Below are 21,025 nucleotides of genomic sequence, written 5' to 3' on the forward strand. Positions count from 1 at the left end.
ACATAAATACATAGCAATATACATATAAACACCCAGACAATGAAAAACATTCATGTTCATCACACAAACACTGTCCAGTAGTGGGAATCAAACCCACGGCCTTGGACTCAGAAAGCAGGGTCGCTGCAAACTGCGCCAATCGGCCGTATTTATATATATACTTAATGAGTGCGGATTAACTTATCCGTTATACTTACCGTCCTAGAAAGCATTATGACTTACCTAATACGGCATTATGGTACCTACTACCAGGTGAGAACAATAATCTTATACTAATATATAAAGCTGTAGAGTTTGTTTGTTTACTTGAACGCGATTATCTCAGGAACTACTCGCCCGATTTGCAAAATTATTTCAGCCGAGCCGAAAAAAGACGCCAATTTTGAAACATTAATAAATGTTTCAAAATTGGCGTCTTTTTTCATTTTGTGAGATTACGCTGCGTGCGCTACGTAAACGATTAAAGTTTCGATGAAATCATGTATGACATAGTTGTTTCCCTTTTCAAAATGCTAAAAACAAAGTCCGCGACAGCATATGCCTATCTTTTTAAGGCTGACTTATACGCGGACGAAATCGCGAGGAACTGCTGGTAAACATAAAATAATAAAAATCAACTGTTCACTTACAAGATTTTGTAATTTTATTTGATGACTCGCATATTTTGTGTTTTAACTCCAGAAAAATTTTAGCTCTGTGATCTTAATTATTTTATTGCAAATTACTGTATTCATTATATTATTTCTTTGTTGTCTATGGTATAATATATTCACTTCCCAAACTGAATACCATATTGCTTATAATATAAATTAGCTACTTTGGTTAAAATTGGTCTTCAGTGACAAAATAGTTGTTATTCTTTAACAATAAGTATTGCGGTACAGAGTTGCTAGACAGCCTTTGCAAAAATGATATTACCTCACAGATTGTCTAGGCCAGTGTGCCGTAATTTGTATATCGGCTCGATTTTCCTAAACATAAGTTATAGGTTAATTCAGACGACTGTCTTGAATTGTTCATTTAACTTGATACAATCCAATCAAAGCATGCAGTTCTTTATATGCTAGCTGATGTCAGTTCCATGTTATAGTCCCGGGTATAGGCCATGATATTGTGTGGAGCTTCTCTGTTAGAACTCATACCGACGCTTATAAGTTAGATATACAGAATCTGCCAAGCACAATCATTCATACCCAAAACTGTTTCTTGGTACATGGGGATATACCTATTTGCGAAAAATTATTTTAATGCACCCTAATATATTCTTCAAAGAATAAATACGTTGTCTTTATTATTTTTATGTAAAAGGTTATGTATTGATTTTAGTAGAAAATGCGAACAATCACTTTCGCCACAGAAATTATAAATTTTGTTTGAATAATATTATAAAAGACTATTTATTTGCGGTGGCTGCGACCGCGTCGACACTTTATCGATATCATGTTACCAGCATTGCAAGGCTAGGCTAATAAATGTTAGATTCTTTGTAGACTAAATACCGATATTAAAACATAAATTGAATTCCTGAAAGAAAAGTTTTGAAACTATTATTTATCTATTTTTAACTATTTTTTTTAAAAGCTTATGGTGTTATCAAAATGAAAAGTATAGATCGCTTAATTAATGAATAATGTAATTTAAAAAAAGCGCTTTTTTGTCTGTGGTTAAAATTGGTTCATTTGGCGGGATTTGTGGCAACGGCTATTTTCACTGCGGCCGCAGCTGTTGATACGTAAAACTCTTCCGCCTTTTCTCAACTATTCCCCTAATTGCTGTGAAATCATCAGCTGATCTTTATTCAAAGTAAAGATTAAGATAACACTTTTAACCATTAGTAAGCTCTATACAAATTGAACGTTTTTTTTTAAATTCATAAATGCATTATAATCTTTTTTTTTTATTTTTGCATTGCACGGCCGACCTTCGTCGCTTCTATCGATGACGCTTATTTTAACCGTTTCAATGAATTCATGACAAGCGGAGATTAAAACTTCAACGTTCAAGATACATGCAAGGCTTTTACTTAGGCAAGTGTAAACAACTAATGATATTGATGAGATAAATTATAAAGTATGCTTCCTTATACCGTATATTATATTAGAACTCAAAGTTCATTGATTTTAACTATGCCTTCTTTAGATAAAATAAAAAAAGTGTTGAAAGGTCAAGACTGTCTGTTTTTAGTGACTCTATCATTTCAACTGTTTCGGAAGGCAGGATTTACCGAGTAGAAGCCGGCAAGAAAATCAGCAGTGGCTCTTTTCAATATAATATGTATATATATATATATATATATATATATATATATATATATATAATAATGTAGCAACCACGATGTTCAAATGTATTTTGATACGTTTAATCCCTTGAAACTTCTAAGAACCTACTTTTAGGTACTTTAAATTTTACAGATACGTGTGCTTAGGTTGTTTTTTGATGGTTTAAATATTTTGCTTGTGCTTTAAAACAGAAACATAGTGGGAACGTGTATAAAAGTAATTATATCACTGCAAAAGCGTGACTACAACTTCATGGCTTGCCAAGTCCTTATCTCTAACGAGTATCTGTCTGTCGGTATGTTTCGTAACTGGCTACAGATGGGAAAGGTACGACCATCACGACTTATCGAGTGTTCAAGTTATTGTCCCACTTAGAGGCAATACGGTATTCTGACATCAATAATTTTGCATAATCTGGCGCCATATAAAAATGGCAGCCTGACATTTTTAGCGATTGTTTGTCTGTATTTGAATTTATTTGGCACTATTGAATAAATGCTAATTCAATAGTTGTTTGTGAAATATACGCGCGTCATAAACAGGTGCGTCACAAAGTCAGGCAATTAGCACATATAAAAAATAAAAATATGGAACGCGGAAAACAGAGAAAAAATACATTATGTACAACGATCAATATCTTAAAATTATTGTTGTTTATAGAGATTGCACATTTTGATGCCCACAATAAATCAGTATAAAAAAATTATGATGGGTTTTAATGAATATAAATATATATTTTATCATAAACCCTGCATTAAGATTTAAGCAACTTTATTTATCTCATAGCAAGAGATCATTCGGTGTCTCAATATCAGACTAACAAAAACAACGTAAATAATTCTCACCTTGAGAAATGAAAATAGTGTTTTAACTTTCATCTTTCATGGTCAGACCTCTGAGCTTAGTTCTTTTATCTAACCGTCTTCAGACAAAAGTGTCTTGGGTCAAGGATGCGTGTGAATTGGATGCCCGCCAGCTGTTTTATCATTTTGCTTTTGTCTGTGGAATTAATAGCGGGCTACTGCTGCCAACTGTCAAACACATAAAATTTTGATTTACAATCTTTTCTTACTTGTCTATGTTTTATATAAATATAATATTTCTTTAACTTGAGATGTGGCCACGTAACATTTTTTGATCTTATTTGGTCTCACACCAGTCCTAAACAAAACTGAAATTTCTCTTAGTAGCTCTACAACTGACATTATTTTCCCACTAGCTCTTTCAAAGCTAACAGTGTTACAAGAATATCAATTTCGCTTATTTAAGATGTTTGTGGTCACAAATCTTTGGTGTTTCATATGTAACATTTTAAATGATGCTTGGACCAGTCTAGTTGGACTATGCTTTATTTCTAATGCAGGCAATTTCAAAGCTATTTTTTGCATTCCTTCCCAGCTAAGTAAGTGACATGAGGTCTTAGAACATGGTCTTTAAATACCCAGTATTTGTTTTGCAACGATCATTTTCTAGTCGAACTTAAGACTCAGAAAATTCCAGATAGGAAAGATGCAAAACCATAGAATATTTAGTTTAACAATGACTCCATTTATTTGCTAGGCATTTAGTCTGACATTTAAAAAGTGGAACCAGGTTCCGACTTCAAGGTTGGCTGTTGGTATAATCCTTTCCCTTTTAAATGGTCAAATGTTTACAAGATATTATGTGCAAGCTAAATTATTTGAATGATGTGAAGAATTCTTTATTATTGCATTCATTCTTCATTAGAATATATTCTTTTTTTAGTAATGTATCTCCAGATTTTCATTATACCTAATATCTGTCTCTTTTGAACCGGTCCTTGTTGTCTCTAAAGTCTACTTGGCTTTATTTGAATTGGATGACAATTTGATAAATACCTTCAGAGGTAGAATAACTTCATTAAATTTAACTCCATAAAAACATCAGCTCATAGCTCATAACTCAGAAACAAGATAATATTAAACATCATTTTTACAACCTAATCACAAACTGTTCTTTTTAAACCTATTGGTTCGGTTTGAAATCATAGCGCATTATATGAATATGCATGTCTTTTTTATTAGTTTTGCACTTTGTTTTAAAACAACGTAATATTAAAAAATGCAAGAATGTTGAAATTACGAAATAATATTTATTGAGCATAGCAAAAAAATGGAGACACGTTTTTGTCGACGTGAACGTGACCAGTGCAATGTTCCTCGAAACAGTTATAAGGTTTCGCGTATTAAATAATGTAGGATCTTGCGTTTACAACAAATACTTAATGTAGGTTGCTCATACGTAATGCTTGCGCTGAGTTCTTGTTGTGATGAATAAAAAGACCTTCTGGTAACTTGAAATCTATGTGAAGTTGTTTAAGTTTCAAAAAGGTGTATCGAGTTTGGTCTGCTATCTTAGCTAATGGTTATTTATAATGTACTCTAAAGATAGCACGTAGTGCACTTACATGCAAGGAGTATGCAGTTTATAAAGCTGCAATAACAATTTTTTGCGAGATACCGTACAGGGACACTGAATTGTTTAGCGGTCATATGGGAGTTTTGTTAACGGCTCCATTAGTTTATTCTATATTCTATATGAGCAAGAAAATCCATACTATAAAAAATATAAATACTTAAATGTCTGTTTTTGTGTGTGTCCTCTCTTTACTGATCTTTGACGAAATTTGGATTGCAGATACTTTTCATCCTGGAAAAATAACGGGAATCGTTCTATGAGGATCTCAAAAATAGACTTTGTTATATATACGGCTTAACAGTTAAACCAATCTTGACAACATTTAACATGGTGATAACTTGCAGACATAAATTTGTAAATCTGTAGTCTGTACAGTTACAGCCCGTGAAATTAAACGGATCGTGCGGGATCAAAAAAATCGAAACGAACGCAGACGAAGTCGCAGGGAATATGAATATACAATATGATAATTATATTTATATGTATCTAATATTATTATACAATATTTTATTTCAAATTTGGATTACGAAAAGTTCCTTAGTGAACACGAAACGTTGAATCTTTAAGCATGGACAGTTCAGTAGGATCAATCAAAACAATCGATAGATCCTACTGGTAGACATAAGTCTTGCGGCCAACGGCACTGTGTGACTTTTTTGATGCCGTCTGCCAACCTAGTACGGTCTGCCCAACGTTGTGTTTTACGATGTAAACACGCCATTCCAGAACCTGAAAGATTCCAAAGTCCATCGTTCATTTGAGCTGTGCGTCCAATCTATGTGGCAACAAGACTTAGTGTATGTTTTAATTACACGACAAATAGATGGTTTTACATCGAAGTCTCGGTGAGTCAACTGAAGAAGACGACTTGCGTTAACATCATCGAGAGATCACGACTTAATCAAAGCGTGAACTTAGCTTTACGTTCTAACGACCGAAACCACAGCACCGTTAGGTCATCTCAATTCACAATGGCTACGTCAATTTCGTGGCAATCAGTTTTAATGATTGCCTCAATCTAATAATACGTACGTACGTTGGGACACGAGCTAATTTGTGATTATACTTAGGTATATGTTTATTTGCAGCCTTTTATATTGTGAAAGGGATAGATCTAATTTCGATAAGAGGATTTATTGTTTGACGTTGACATTTCAACCAAGCACACAAATGCAGTATGTTGCATGCGACGTCTGTTCGTATCGCGTTTGTAAAATGGGATTTGTTTTAACCCAGTGTCTCGAGAATTACGTTAAGGCATCGGACCCATTTATAGTCATTAACTTACATATTGTGACAATTGTCGATCCCGCATTGGAGTACTTTGTAGGGTCCAAAGCGAAGGTCCTACAATAAGAGTTGGCTTGCAATGTGCGTCCATTCAGAAGGATTGCTCAAACTTACGCTTCTTTTGATTGGTCACACGCAAGACGCAAAGTTGAATTCTGTAAGCACGCAGTTTAGATGCCGAGTTTTGGCCTTCGTTTAAGACAATTCAAGCTGCTCCAATGCTCAGCAATTATCACAAATAGATCCAATTGATTATAACTGGGCTGGCCAACGGCTTGCATTTCGATCTTTATCCTCTTTTTCCATCGTACGAGAGAAGGGGCTATAGGGGGCTATTATTTCTAATAGTGCATTAATAAGGTGAGAATGGCGATAAAAGACCACTTGATGTTTATAAAATCTTAATATTTATCGACCAGGAAAGAAAAAACCAGCAAGCGAACTCGGCAAGGTAATCGAGTACTCTTTAACGATCGGGGTTGTATATCAAATTTAATATTGAGCGTGATATTAAAATAACAATTGGAATCAAGGTCAATTAAAATATTAATTGAGTTTGTTGTGTAAATGCGTGTGTAAACACTTTATTGTACACAACAGAAAAATATAAAAGAACAGGTTTAAAGAACATATTTAAGGGTAGCAATTGCAGGTCAAACAGTTGTAGCAGTTGTAGGTGCAACATGCAGTTATATCGCTGGTAGCAAAATCTTACAGACAATTTTAAAGTTAGGGAGGTATTGGAAGGAGAATGGTTTATAGTGTACACTCACAGAGTTATAACTAAATAATCATAAACGTAAACCAGATTAATAAAAAAATTATGCAAACCTTTATTGCTCTACCATAGAGCATTATAGAGAGGCTAAATAGAATCAAATATTATTTTACTGATACAGTAGTTACCTGTTAAATGACCGTGATGTTAATTACAAACCTAGTGAGTTAATTAATACAACAACGCACAAAATTCTTCGGTTACGGAATATCTAAGAGGAGTGAATGTGCTAACCTATTAGCATAACTTTCGATTACGCTAGATATTGTGAATTATTCATGAGAAAAACCTTTTTTGTGAACTTCCTCAAGATAAATGATAAGCATTTCCCAACTGAGACTGAGGTTTGAGTAAGTCGCGCTTGGCGGGACATACAGCATCCGGTCCTACTGTCTTGGAGCCAGTATCATCCTAAAATCCTGTAAAGGCAAAAACAACGTGACAAGCCCGGGTTTTTGGTAGCGTCCAAAAACTACTGCTTAGCATCACACAGCGGGGCACAAATCTCCTCTTTCATAGGAGAGAGAGTTTTAGAGCACAGATCTACGATGCTATTCCAGTGCGGGCTTTATTGATAAATATATCACATGTTAGGACTGCACGCTAATCGCTCGGCATAAAGCTTGTTACTCAGGCCTTCGCCTTACACATACGTCTAGGTACCTGATTATGTTGCAAACAGGAATAACTAAAACGATGCGTTGTTAAAAAATGTAACATAATATTTATTTGGTTTTGGCCTACCATCTAGTTCCTTAGAATCCATGACCTTAATGTTGTGATCACGCATGAAAAGTAGGTATTCTTTCAAGTCAAGTTTCACAGTCTTAAGTGCAAAAAATTGCAGTAGCAGTTAGTGTTATGAAAATTCAGTTTGCTAAACTCCGCGAAAAGCATAAGAATATGTACCTATGGTTTAATTTATAACCATCTTTATACTACACACCCAACAGCAATGTACTCTCTACGCGCAGCATCTTCAAGAGACGACATCTCTTACAAAGATTGAAGAAATACAGATTCTCCTGCTTTTCCCGGAGTATAGCAAGTTAAGCTTAATTTTCAAAATATAATGTAATTCCGCAAAGTAACGCCTGCTTTATCAAAAAAAAATAATAGCGTGCAAACGCAAATTGCAATTTGGTCACCTAATGTTCAAGGATAGCTTTCGCCCATGAACATCTGCAGCACCGGCAAAGCCACCAATTTGGCTCAATTTGTTGAAGCAGTTGCCCCTGAATAACCCTACATTGTAGTCAGTGGCGTGCATAGGATTTTTGACCAGGGTATGCATAAAGAAAGAAAATGGCATAAAATGGAAAAATCCTTCCGCTTTATGAGTTAAACAAAAGTTTTAGGGTATGCATTGCTTTTGTGCATGTATGAAGTGCACGCCACTGATTGTAGTTTTGGGAGAACACATAAAATGGGACATTGTTCCACAATGTGCAAGTGCGCGTTAGATATGATCTGTTATTGCGAATAGTAGATGAATATCAGGCATCCAGATCACCATTTGGATGCCTGGTATTCATCTATGGAATGGAATGGAATTTCGTGTAGTGCGGTCAGAGATCAGGGCATTCATGCAAACAACTCTTCAGATCACTCTCCATTATAAAAACATGATAGTAATACATCAAAAAATTTTTTTTTTATTAATCCACTAAAAGTAAGCCCTTGACTGCAATCTCACCTGGTGGTAAGTGATGATGCAGTCTGAGATGGTAGCGGGCTGACCGTAAATTTTTTATTATTTTTTTGTTGTGATCTTTTTTATGTGTATCCACAAAGTATTAGTATATAAACGCTACTACGTACATAATTATTTCATAACACTTGCTAGTAAAAAGTTCGCGCGAGGAATCAATTTCATTACGTTAATCGTTTGGTTAAATTTGTGTTAAATTAGCTAACATTTCAAGATTGTTTTATCCCTTTTTTAATATTCCCCCTCGATATTCGATCCTGTATTCTTGGATCTATATTGGATTGATTTTTAATCTCGGGCATTCAAAAAATTCAATTAAAATGTATGGACACGTGAAACGGATCACTCTGCATCGCTTTGCCCGTGGGATGAGCGAGTCGTCAAATGTACTCGAAAATCGCGTGTAAAATTCCTACGCAGTGTTTACTAAAGACGTATCTGTAATGGTGGTGACATTTGAGCCAGAATACTCCCCAAGGGTAACAGCGCATGCGGGAAACGGTGCAACCCTCCGAAAGCAATATGGCGACGTTCGCCACGAGATAAGCACGCGCCTTATATTTACATCGCTTTGCGCCCAAATTTTATGTGATCAATCCGATACAAATTCCCCCGTCGCTTTTCTTTGCTAGTGTCGCTTCTTTGCGTGTGGTTATTTTCAAGTGATACTCGATTTGTAGATTGTGTTACGTCCGCAGTGCTTATTATATTGTTTCTTAGACTATAGACTTATAAATCACAGGTCAATGCCGTTGAGTGTTGTTTAGAACTTCTGATACGTTGTTTGCGCGCTTAACGTTCCGTGTATAATTTTAGACAATCAGTTTAACTGTGATCCGTATCGAATAACTTCAAACACAATTATATGCTCCGTTGCGATGCTTGCAACGGGTGTATTTAATAAGAATAACACGAAAAACCAATAAAACTGCGCAAGCTCTTGCGTTGCACACGATTTTGTTGCATTATCTTTAATACCAATTATCAACCTGTGTCCATTATCTTGTGCCTAAAGATCGTTAATATTAAAAGTTGAATTTAAAAAGAAGTTTACGTACGAAGTTATTAAATCAATCAAACTGCGTCGTTCGAGAGTTTCGCCCGCAGCATTGCTGCTGGGTACAAGGCCAGTCTCTGGACTGGTTGAACCAGTGAGAAGTCCTGAGGAGCCAGCATTGGACGTCGCGCAAGACAAAGCCTACTGGGGCAGCGTTACCAAGGCTATGACAAGTAATCTTATAATACCTCTATTTCCACCTAGGCTAAACCATGGTTATACGCGGCTTTGACACGTTTACGTTAAATTAGGTCGCCGTAACAACCCTTCTATAAAAGGGCTTTTCTTGTTACCTTGTTGTCTTTGGATGTTGCAAAAATGAACAGGCACGTCTTTTTATTGTTGTTGACCTGACCTGACCTAATTAAAAGTAATATTTCAAGGACATATGTGTAACCTCTTTGTTTAGGACACATGGTTTGAAGATATTTTTTCACTGACCTCTATTATTATAGAGGCTCAGAGAGATCAGTGTATTTTTTTTAATAGATCAATTTACTATATTCTCAACTCAAAACTCGTAATAGTTAAATTCAAAGAGGATACATACTCTTATATCTGCTAAAATTGATATCGTTAATAAGTAGTTTATTTAATTGTAAGGGTTCATACCCGAAAAATTCCAATCGGAGCATATTACTAAGCCTACACTGTCTGTCTGTCCGTCCGTCTGTCAGCGGACTGTATCTTATGAACCGTCATAGGTACTGAATAAGAATTTACACAGAATGTGTGTTTCATTTCCGCTATATGAACAAAAATTTAAACAACTACTTATACGTAATGTTTTATATTGCATGTTTTTACGAAAACCTCCGCGTGTAGGTCTGCCTTTAGCCACGGACATATTTCTTATTCTGTCAGTGCATTATTCCAATTTTTTACTCTCATTTGTATTCCGAAAAATTGCAAACCAACAATTTTGTGTTTAACAAAAAACGGTTGGAAAATCAAATGATTCTATTTTGTCGAATGAGCTGAAGCGCGGCTTTTTACACGAATATCAATATTTCATTTTAATTGCTCTCGCACTCGTGGTTTTAATTGCCGCCGTTTTCAGAAACGTTAATTAAGAAATTTCGTAACAAACCTATTTCATCATTTTCCACAGACTTATTATAATATAACTTATATTATGAAGAGGAAAGATTTCTTGTTTTTTTTGCAAAATATAAAGTCGTTTCTTAGAAACTTCCCAATAAGGAGAAATTGTAATAATGAACAGTATCCCCATCAAAACAACCCTCGCTAAAGGGAAGCCCGTCGGCCGTCGATGAAAATGAGTCATACATTTTTTCAATAGCATGAATGAATGAATGTACTTTTATTTCGTACACAGAAAAAAATTTCAATACTTAATTTAAATACAATATAGTAAATCAAGCAAAAGGTTACACTTTGGCCTCCACATAGCCTTCTAACTTTCGAAGCTTATCTGGCTTAACTCAAGGACTGACTTCAATCCCTATATAGCGGAGTAATTCGATTGAGAAAGTTTAGCAAGGGTCAACTTTACTCTAGACAAGATTTTTGTGGTCTCATAAGAAATTGACAGATATTATTCTAATTTGGAATCTGTTGTATATATATATATATATACAACAGATATATTCTTATGTACGCATCAAAAGTGCCACCTATGGGCCTACTTGAATAAAGATATTTTTGACTTTGACTTTAACAGACGTAAATGTTGGCCAAAATATTTGGACAATCGATTTTTTTATTCAAAACATTGTCGAAAAATACGAAATACTTTATTCTATTTTCTTAAAAAGTAGCGCAACTTTTGCGGTAGCCCAATCGGGTTTACTTTTTAATGTGACTTTGGCATTCCGATGAAAAACAAAGTTGCATTAAAAACTTTAACATTTGCCGATGCAAATATCAGGTTAATGTTCTTCACTTTTTGTTTCAATAATTGTGCAAATTTTCTACGCAAGATATATTTAGATTATCCATTTTAGATTATATAAAAAAAAGTCAGTTTACCACTTTTGGTGACGTTTAATACTTCACCACTTTTATATTTGCGTGCCCAAAAACGCAAAATATATTTTTGACCTTACCCAGAAATCGAACTCAGGGCCTCGTCTTCCATATTTAGACATGCTAAACACTAGACAAATGATGCAGTCTGGCAAGAGTAAGAGTAGAGTAGATACCTATTAAAATACGTCCGTGGGACCTATAAATAAATGTCAGCTTACTGAGAATAAAAGGGTTACCTAACAGTATCAGTTAACTCTGATAGAACTAATTACCTCTGCAGCCGTGCGACTCGCGGAAAATGTCAAAGGTTACTTTCATTTGCGCCGGCTCTAAACTATCCTGCTTTGAACCGAAAATAGCGTTAACCTTTATCCAACACCTGACCTTAGATTATGTGAGTTTGGGTTTATTTCGCAGATTATGCACGCCCATAATAAATGATCTAAATGATTAATGGTTGTAGCCTGTAAGATGATATTCGTAATATAAAGCAGAATGCGGCAAAATTCTATTTTTAGTTAATGTCGTTTAAGCCTCCAATCATTTGTCAAATATTCATATTTTTTGTGCTTGATTAAATAAATTGTGAGTGACGATGAAGTCTTCAATGGCGCACTCGCCATCGCTTAATGCTGTATTATTTTATAATGGTATAATGTATTAACAAAACTCCCGACTTTGCATATTGTGTGCATGATTTTACAAGTCAATTTCTCTTATTTTATTCCCTTATTAGGAGCTGTGAAAAACTATGTAATCCGCCATTTTGTGACGGCGGCCATCTTGGACCAATTTTTATCAAACAAAGCTAACAAAACTCCCCACATCGGAAATCTCACACTTGTTATCTTAGTACTATAACACAAGCTACGGTTACTTTGAGGCTAGATGGCTTTATATGTGTATGGCCGTAATACTATATTTTAATTTATTTATTTAAATATGGTAAATTTCCGTTCATCCGTTAAGCGAAATAAGAATATACTTTCATATTTATAATATCAAACTATGTTAATTAACAATTGGGCATATTTCTGCTCCTTCGAGATCTTATACCGAAACGCTCCATAGCACCTATCATAAGATAATGAAAACATAATTTCCCTAGAGCAATACACGTGATTGTTCATGTTGTTTAGATTTAATATTCTATCTGAGATCTTGTATGTGTTGTATTATTTTACGGCTGTAACAGCTTCGGTACGTCCTTTCATCTTAGTTCTATCTTTCAAAGGGTCTCTAGGGATTTAAGGTGTGTTCTCGAGCTTGGAGTGAGCTAGATATGTAATCTGACAGTTAAATATCTAGACGTTGAGAAATTTTTGTCGGATTTAAGAGGGTTACATTGTTGTTTTTCTCGTTTTTTTGTTTTTTTTTGTGTTTATATATTATTGTTTGCTTTCATGTTGAGAGTCGAAAGAGTTGTCTGTAAGAGATTCCTTTGGCAATAAGACCGCCTTGGCACACAACTGTATAAACATTGTTTCCATGTATGTGCAATAAGTTTAAAAAAAAAAGTTTGTGTGTGCTTTTTCTTTTGTGTGTTTGCTTTAACTGCAATCTCACTGGCGGTACTAGCCCCGAAGTAAGCGTTGCTTGTGTTATGTATACTATAATGACTGATGAATATTTTTTATGAATAATATTAATATACAGATAAACACCCAGACACTGAAAAACATCCATGTTCATCACACAAAAATTTTCCGGTTAAGAGAATCGAACCCACGGCCTTGGACTCCGAAAGCAGGGTCGCTGCCCACTGCGCCAATCGGCCGTCAAAATTATTGTTTAGCATTAAAATAGAAAGGTTTGAAAATCATAATATATTTTGTATGTGTTTTATACCTTAACCTGTTATCGACGTCCACGGCGTAATAAATCCATTTATGAGTTAAACGAAACCATAAAAGTTGGTTCAAATTGCTCTTCAATTCCTTTCTACTGCGGAATTGCATTTTGAACTCTACCTTAAGTATTAAGCGTACTCATACGCTAGCTCAAAGACTCAAAGGTAAGCGACAGGCAACTTAATAGCTAGCTTAATGCCAGCTGCACTGCAGATAAACTAGGCTTTGCGCTTATCTAGACCTAAATAATAAATACCAAGGTTTTTGCGCACAATTCGCAGCTAATGAGCTGGCGTGACTAGCAATGGTCATTCGACTGGAACGGGACCTGTTTTCCACAGAGCTAAGAACATACAGAACCCTCATTTAGCTATTATTGCATGCATTGTGTCCAAAAACAGTGAAAACGCCCTGCGCATGTCTCACTCTACACCTGCGCATTCTTGCTAGCTCAAAAACTTCCTATTTTCCCCATTTGGTGGTATGCGTTTAGAACATTAGAGCTAGGATAATTACTGTCAATTGCTAAATCGAATGGAGTAGTAGAAGAAACACTACTAAAGTGGAGTGTTTATTGATGCTTTAATTTTATTCGTGCACACGGTTTCTGTATGTTCCTAGTTCTGTGCTGTTACGTTAGTATGTAATACGCTCGCAATCATAGAGTCGTTTTTGAGTTTCCAAACACTGTGACGTCAAAGAAAAATGGGCCTAATTTGACTTGTTTTAGTCGCAAATTTTATTTTCCAAAGAGCGCTTGCTGTGGACGATTTTTTTGTAGTAGACGAATCTGGGCTTTATATCATGGGAAATAAATTCCATTTTACAAAGTATTTATAGATTAGCAGCGTTAAAATCTCGTACTGGGGGAATGATATCTTAGTATGCGGTTCGTACGCTCGTCTTTGAGTAGTCACTTAAAATTTAGGTGCTAATATTAAGTACTGTAAGTAATATTAGTATTATACAAATTTTGAGTTTCAATAGTTTCGCTAGGAGCGCCGGCTGTAGCTTGTGTATGAATTTAAGCCTTTAAATACTTTAAGCGAATTCTATACTACCAATTTGAAGTTACAAAAGTTCTCTGGGACCTGGCTGCAGAAGTGTGAATGTATTTAGGCTTTAAAATAAGGGGAATGAAATGAAACAGCGAGCGGGAGCGCGCGACACGTGCGATAGACGACTAACGACAGCTAGTGATCTATACAGTAGTGGCATCACACTAAAGAAACAGATAATTGTCTGTCCTGCAAGCTGTGCAGTTGGGTAAGTTTGTCCATAATTACCTCTCACTGGTAAGTCAGACGGGCTGACGATCGCAGAAGATGGTAGTAGAAGCATAGATAACTCTGCTGTCCGTGTTCCGGTATATAATAAGGCAAGTTAGGTAAAATAGAGTGAAAGGTCGCGGCACCACAAAACTTGATCTTTTTATAACAAAGTCCATCTTTCCTCGTATCTAGTCCGCCTCCATCTTTATATAATGTAACATAAACTCAGCATGAGTGTATATAAACATTTAGAAAACTTAGGTTTCTGTATGTTCCTAGTTCTGTGCTGTTACGTTAGTATGTAATACGCTCGCAATCATAGAGTCGTTTTTGAGTTTCCAAACACTGTGACGTCAAAGAAAAATGGGCCTAATTTGACTTGTTTTAGTCGCAAATTTTATTTTCCAAAGAGCGCTTGCTGTGGACGATTTTTTTGTAGTAGACGAATCTGGGCTTTATATCATGGGAAATAAATTCCATTTTACAAAGTATTTATAGATTAGCAGCGTTAAAATCTCGTACTGGGGGAATGATATCTTAGTATGCGGTTCGTACGCTCGTCTTTGAGTAGTCACTTAAAATTTAGGTGCTAATATTAAGTACTGTAAGTAATATTAGTATTATACAAATTTTGAGTTTCAATAGTTTCGCTAGGAGCGCCGGCTGTAGCTTGTGTATGAATTTAAGCCTTTAAATACTTTAAGCGAATTCTATACTACCAATTTGAAGTTACAAAAGTTCTCTGGGACCTGGCTGCAGAAGTGTGAATGTATTTAGGCTTTAAAATAAGGGGAATGAAATGAAACAGCGAGCGGGAGCGCGCGACACGTGCGATAGACGACTAACGACAGCTAGTGATCTATACAGTAGTGGCATCACACTAAAGAAACAGATAATTGTCTGTCCTGCAAGCTGTGCAGTTGGGTAAGTTTGTCCATAATTACCTCTCACTGGTAAGTCAGACGGGCTGACGATCGCAGAAGATGGTAGTAGAAGCATAGATAACTCTGCTGTCCGTGTTCCGGTATATAATAAGGCAAGTTAGGTAAAATAGAGTGAAAGGTCGCGGCACCACAAAACTTGATCTTTTTATAACAAAGTCCATCTTTCCTCGTATCTAGTCCGCCTCCATCTTTATATAATGTAACATAAACTCAGCATGAGTGTATATAAACATTTAGAAAACTTCGAATTATAATATTGTACTACAAATCTAACGATCCGTATCTAATTATCAAATTAAGATAGTACTAACATAATAAACTGTAATGTTATTTCAAACAAGACGTATAAGTTCTCTCTCTGAATACATTTTATTGTCTACTTGCTTCTCCCCGCGGTTTCACCATCTAATAATTGTATAACGATAACGAATCGTAACGATTTTTTTTTATTTTTTTTTTGTTCCACTAATAGTTAGCCCTTGACTGCAATCTCACATGGTGGTAAGTGCATGCAGTCTGAGGTGGTAGCGAGATAATCTGTTAGGAAGTATGGTAGTCATACCCCCAATCGATTTCCACGCGACATCGCACCGGAACACTAAATCGCTTAGCGGCACGTCTTTGTCGGTAGGGTGGTAACTAGCCACGGCCAAAGCCTCTCACTAGACCAGACCAAATTCAGAAATTATGTGTTCCTAAATTGCCCCTGTCTGGATTCGAACCCGGGACCTTCGGCTTAAATTAATAGATGAATTAGAGATTCGTTCTTGGCCCCCATATTATTCTACCCATTGGGCTATGACCGGTATATAGTAAGTACTAGCTAACCCGCGCAACTTCGTCCGCACCAAATCGGTTATTACAGGTTTTAATATCTTAAAAAACCTAGAAACTAATTGCAGCGTTCAGTAGTTTTACCGTGATGCCCGGACAGACAGACAGTCAGGCAGACAAAAATTAAATAAAAATCTGTTTTGGACTCAGTGTCGATTATAAAACAAAATAAATTAAAGTCAAAATTTCAAAATAAATTAAATGTACAGAAATCTTCAGTTTTACAGTTTTATTATAAGTATAGATATAGATTAAGAAAAACAACAATGTTTAATTATTATTCGATAGTACTTCTTCTGAATTCTTGAATGAATACCCCATTCATTGAAGAATTCAGAAGAAGATTAATAAGGAATGAACACGGAATCAGCATAACGACAATAACATTCCATACAAATGGAATCCAATAGGAATTGTATTGTTACTTGTAATTTTTCTGCAATTGCGCGGGAAAATGTTAAGTAAAACAAAAAAGAAACATGTCAACACTCGTGTTATTAGCCATTGTTCGCCGCACTCTTACAGATTGCTTGCTTCACTTCGCGATCTTTTGTTGTGCATATTTATTTGTGACGGTTTTAAACCTCTTTCAAATGTGACAAATTATTGTTTTGTTCAACAAGAAGACTTATTTACTGATCAAAAGAGGAGTAAGGAGTTTATGTACGTGTGTTTCTGAGTATTTTTATCCTGTTCGACTGAACCAACTTAGGTGCATAAGGTATCGTTAGAATCCTTAAATCCAGAGTGATATACCTAGGTTATAATTTAAATATGGCGAGTTCAAGGCGTAATTTTGTAAATCATAGTGTTCGGAAATCGTGTTTTAATTTAGGGTTATAAGAATTATACCTAGTTAAAAGATATATATTACAAGGTATATATTAAAAATTTATAGGCGTTTACTTTTTTGAGTAACCAATAGTGACCGGGTTAATCAGTCAAATGTTTACTATTCACTACAATAAACTTTTAGTTTATAAGAAGCATATTATATGGAGTGTACGCGGCGCGGTGCGACCAGTATAGATTCAATTGCGTTTCATACAGCAGAAAAAAATATGACCTACCTACTCAATTTTATCAGCTGCTTCCAATTTCCGGTTTATAAACTTTAATTATTTTAAATATTTCTTAGTTACTGTAGATCAATTTGATTAAAGGGACCGATTTTCGGCGACAAATAAATCACTGTGTTTAATACGCGCATTTTCTTTATTGAAATAGGACCTATACAAGGTACTTTTGATGCGTACATGCATATCACTTTGTACCAGAGTTCGTTATCAGAGTTATGGACGTTTCTTTATTCGAGCTATAAAAATAGCACTTGCTTTCTACATGACGTTCTCAAAGGCGTGTGGAATCTTCACTTCAGGTCTCACTTCTTCTTCTGGGTTAATAATGATGATGATGATACAACGTTGCCTAATGCAGTGATATGATAGTGAGACCTACAATGGTTTTGCCGAAATTTAGAAGAATGAAATATGAAGTAAGTTTAAGTTATTGAATCTAAAGGTACCTACACGGATTCTAAACGTGCCCTAGTCTTAAAAGAAGCTGAAAGTTTGTAAATATTTTCCTCTAACTTTCCTAAATGGCAAACAGCCAGCCGGTCCAAGCTCCTGCTTGCCATTTGGCATGTCCATTCGCATTCCCGGCGGGCTTCTTAATTTCGACCACATGCTGATGGTTATAAAGTTGCCTTTCAATTGTTATTGAATTAGGCGCCTCATCATAATGCGGCGGGCCTGTATTTACCTGCCAATCCAATATGCACCCGCTTTCGTTTTCGTCGGTCTTTTGAGAGAGCCTTGGATCTTTTGCAATAGAAAATTATGAATGCTCAATCTAGAATCCTCTGTGTACCTCATTTAAAATCATCCTTGTGGCGCATTTGAAACCCTCGTAGCTTTAGGTTTAAGTTGGCGAATGCAGTTATCACCATCACCTCACGATGCCGCTACGTCACTAATGTGGTAACTTAATTTTAATGTAAATTTGTATTGTTTCAGCAACGAGCGGGTCAGGCAGCGGTCCGGGTGGTGGGGACCCTCACACACATACGCATCCGCATACGCATCCACACGCACACACGCGACGCGGTGACGTCACGCCGCACGCGCCACCCCAACGACGTCTTATCAAAGTCGACTTTGACAACCTTGAGGTGGGTCTTTATTATAACTGACTGACTTCTAATATAAGTACTGGACATACTGTCCCCATACAACAGTTTAAATTATGTCCAAATTTGAAGTGCCAAACTTGACATACAAGTATCTCTGGGATAGTTATCATAGTTTAGATAGATACAGTGGGTATAATAGCCGACCCATTTGGTGCTATTTTCAGCGATTCTTAGCGATTGAGCATTGTAGAGTCAAAGAATCATTGCTTCGGTGTATTAAAGAAATTATAAATTACACGATTTTTTATAGAATTGAGTTGGTTTTGCAATCTAACTTGTTTTTAAGTGATGATGCAGTCTTAGAGTTAGATGATAGCGGTGAATCTTTGAGGAGCAGTTATACCCATGCCCTTAAAAGGTTTCTACGCGGCTTCATATCTATCTTCTACTTCATATCTTCTACGCAAAATCGCTCAGCGGCCTCCTCTTTGTCGGTAGGGCGTTTACTAGCCACACCCCAAGAAGCCTTCCACCAGAGCAAACAAGGGAAAGTTCAGAAATTATAAATACCCAAATTGCCTCTATCGGGGATTGAATTCGGGCCGTCCTAATAATAAGCGCCATGCTTACCGATGAGCGGATGGTCAACTAAAGTTGGCAACCCTACTCTTAACCTATTTTTATTGCCGTATTATATTGCAAACATACACAAAAGAATTCCTTCGTGCAAAGAAACCGGAATATCGTTCATTTTTCAAAGTGATTGACAGCGATTTCAAATAGTTTAACAATAATTGCCGGCTGGATACGCCTGTTAGCGATTTAACACACGCAAATTGATGTTGGTGTACACACGTATTAGTGTAAAACTTAATTATTCGATTTGCGTGTAGGACTATCATAAAACATTTGTGTTCCGTTCGATTTCGGTGTTTATACAATATCATCAATAATTTGTTATTTTTTTCAATACTCTTTTGCATAGGGAAAAGGCAAAGGTATATAACCGTGAAGCCAAATAATTAGTTTATTTTTCTCAAATTTATAGAGAACTGTAAAGGTTATTTAATTAGGAGAAGGCTTTTAATTCTTTACATTTTGCATAATCCATTACTACGTATATTCTTTTTTTTTTTTTTATTCATATTGCAATTATTAACGAAAAAACTTAAAATTTTCATTAATTACAAATATGTCTATTTTCAATTTCGATCAATATTAGATATTGAATATGTATACTTCTTTGCATTTCCTGCACCAGTACTGGGGATATATTATTTTTAAATAGCAAGGTAATCTGGTTGCCCATATTTCATTTGATTGTTAAATTTAACACAATTAGGTGACTATCTATTACACGCAAGAGCGGGCACTGCCAAGTCATCGACTCTAAAGCGGATGCGCTTTTTGTGGTGACAATAAAACATATTGTCACCTTATAATAAATTGGAAATGTGAACTGCCAAGTAACCAATTAGAAATATCAATCGATTTCAATTTAATCGATCGATAAATATAGCGGAAATAGAAATCACAAGAGAGACTTTTTGGCATATAGCAACCTAAATATGTTGTGTTTTTGTAGTAATTTTATATTGCCCGTAGAAAATTTGCAAAGTAGTTATGAAACAACCTTTCCATTTTAATACACAATCAGGGTGACGAGCGGCTGAAGCCTACCTGTAGGAAAACTCGTCAAACCAAAATTCACGTGAATTACAGTTTATTTTAGTCGAGGTTAATGGGAAACGTCGAATTCTTACAAACAACCTGGCAGGATTGTAAAGAACCGTTTATTAGAAAACTAGAAATGTATTCGCAATTTGCGGTCGACTGCGCTAGGTATAGGTATTATATGTGTTATAAATAGGTATAAATTATCCAATAAAACGCTCACGTTTAAGGGCAAATAGGGTAGGTTTGTATATGTTACATAAATAAATATTTATGTACAAACCTACCCAAACTTTAGATGTTGGTAGACAACTTTGTTAGTTTCCAGTTATCCTTTAATCTGCAATCGTCCAAGGATTATAGTCTAAGCCAAGGATTAAAATTTAAAGACAAAGTGCCCAACTTCAAAAATATGCTACTATATATACAATGTATATGTAATGAAGGAAAAAAAGGAAACTTCTATTTTTTTCCTTCTGTATAATTTTGTATATTAAGATTAATATAGAATAATTAGTTAGCTCTTTTTCCTTTTATATAAGTTTCTCTTTTCTTTTCTTTTTCTTAACGTGTTATATGGTGTCCATCTTCATTTAGCGTCGACTAATTTAAGTCGACTATTATAAGCATGTTGTAGCCGTAGAATAGTTACGAAGCGGATGATAGCGCAGTGGTTAGGAACTCGACTTCACTTTCGGGGGTTCGAACAGCACGCACCTCCAACTTTTCTAAGTTATGTGATAAGGTTTCTACGCGACATCCTACCGAAATG

At 35.6% G+C, this 21,025-nt stretch overlaps 1 protein-coding gene across 2 annotated transcripts in view; it reads left to right on the forward strand.

The window, feature by feature from the left end:
* LOC120636568 (protein spire) overlaps positions 1 to 21,025 on the forward strand; it is a 223,195-nt gene that overhangs the window by 183,046 nt on the left and 19,124 nt on the right. For both annotated transcript variants that reach the window (XM_039908105.1, XM_039908113.1), the window contains one exon: positions 18,464 to 18,618. In XM_039908105.1, coding sequence (XP_039764039.1) covers positions 18,464 to 18,618 — 155 coding nt within the window. The remainder of the gene's footprint in view (positions 1 to 18,463; positions 18,619 to 21,025) is intronic.

Source organism: Pararge aegeria, chromosome 3 (assembly GCF_905163445.1).
Source record: "Pararge aegeria chromosome 3, ilParAegt1.1, whole genome shotgun sequence".
NCBI lineage: Eukaryota > Metazoa > Arthropoda > Insecta > Lepidoptera > Nymphalidae > Pararge > Pararge aegeria.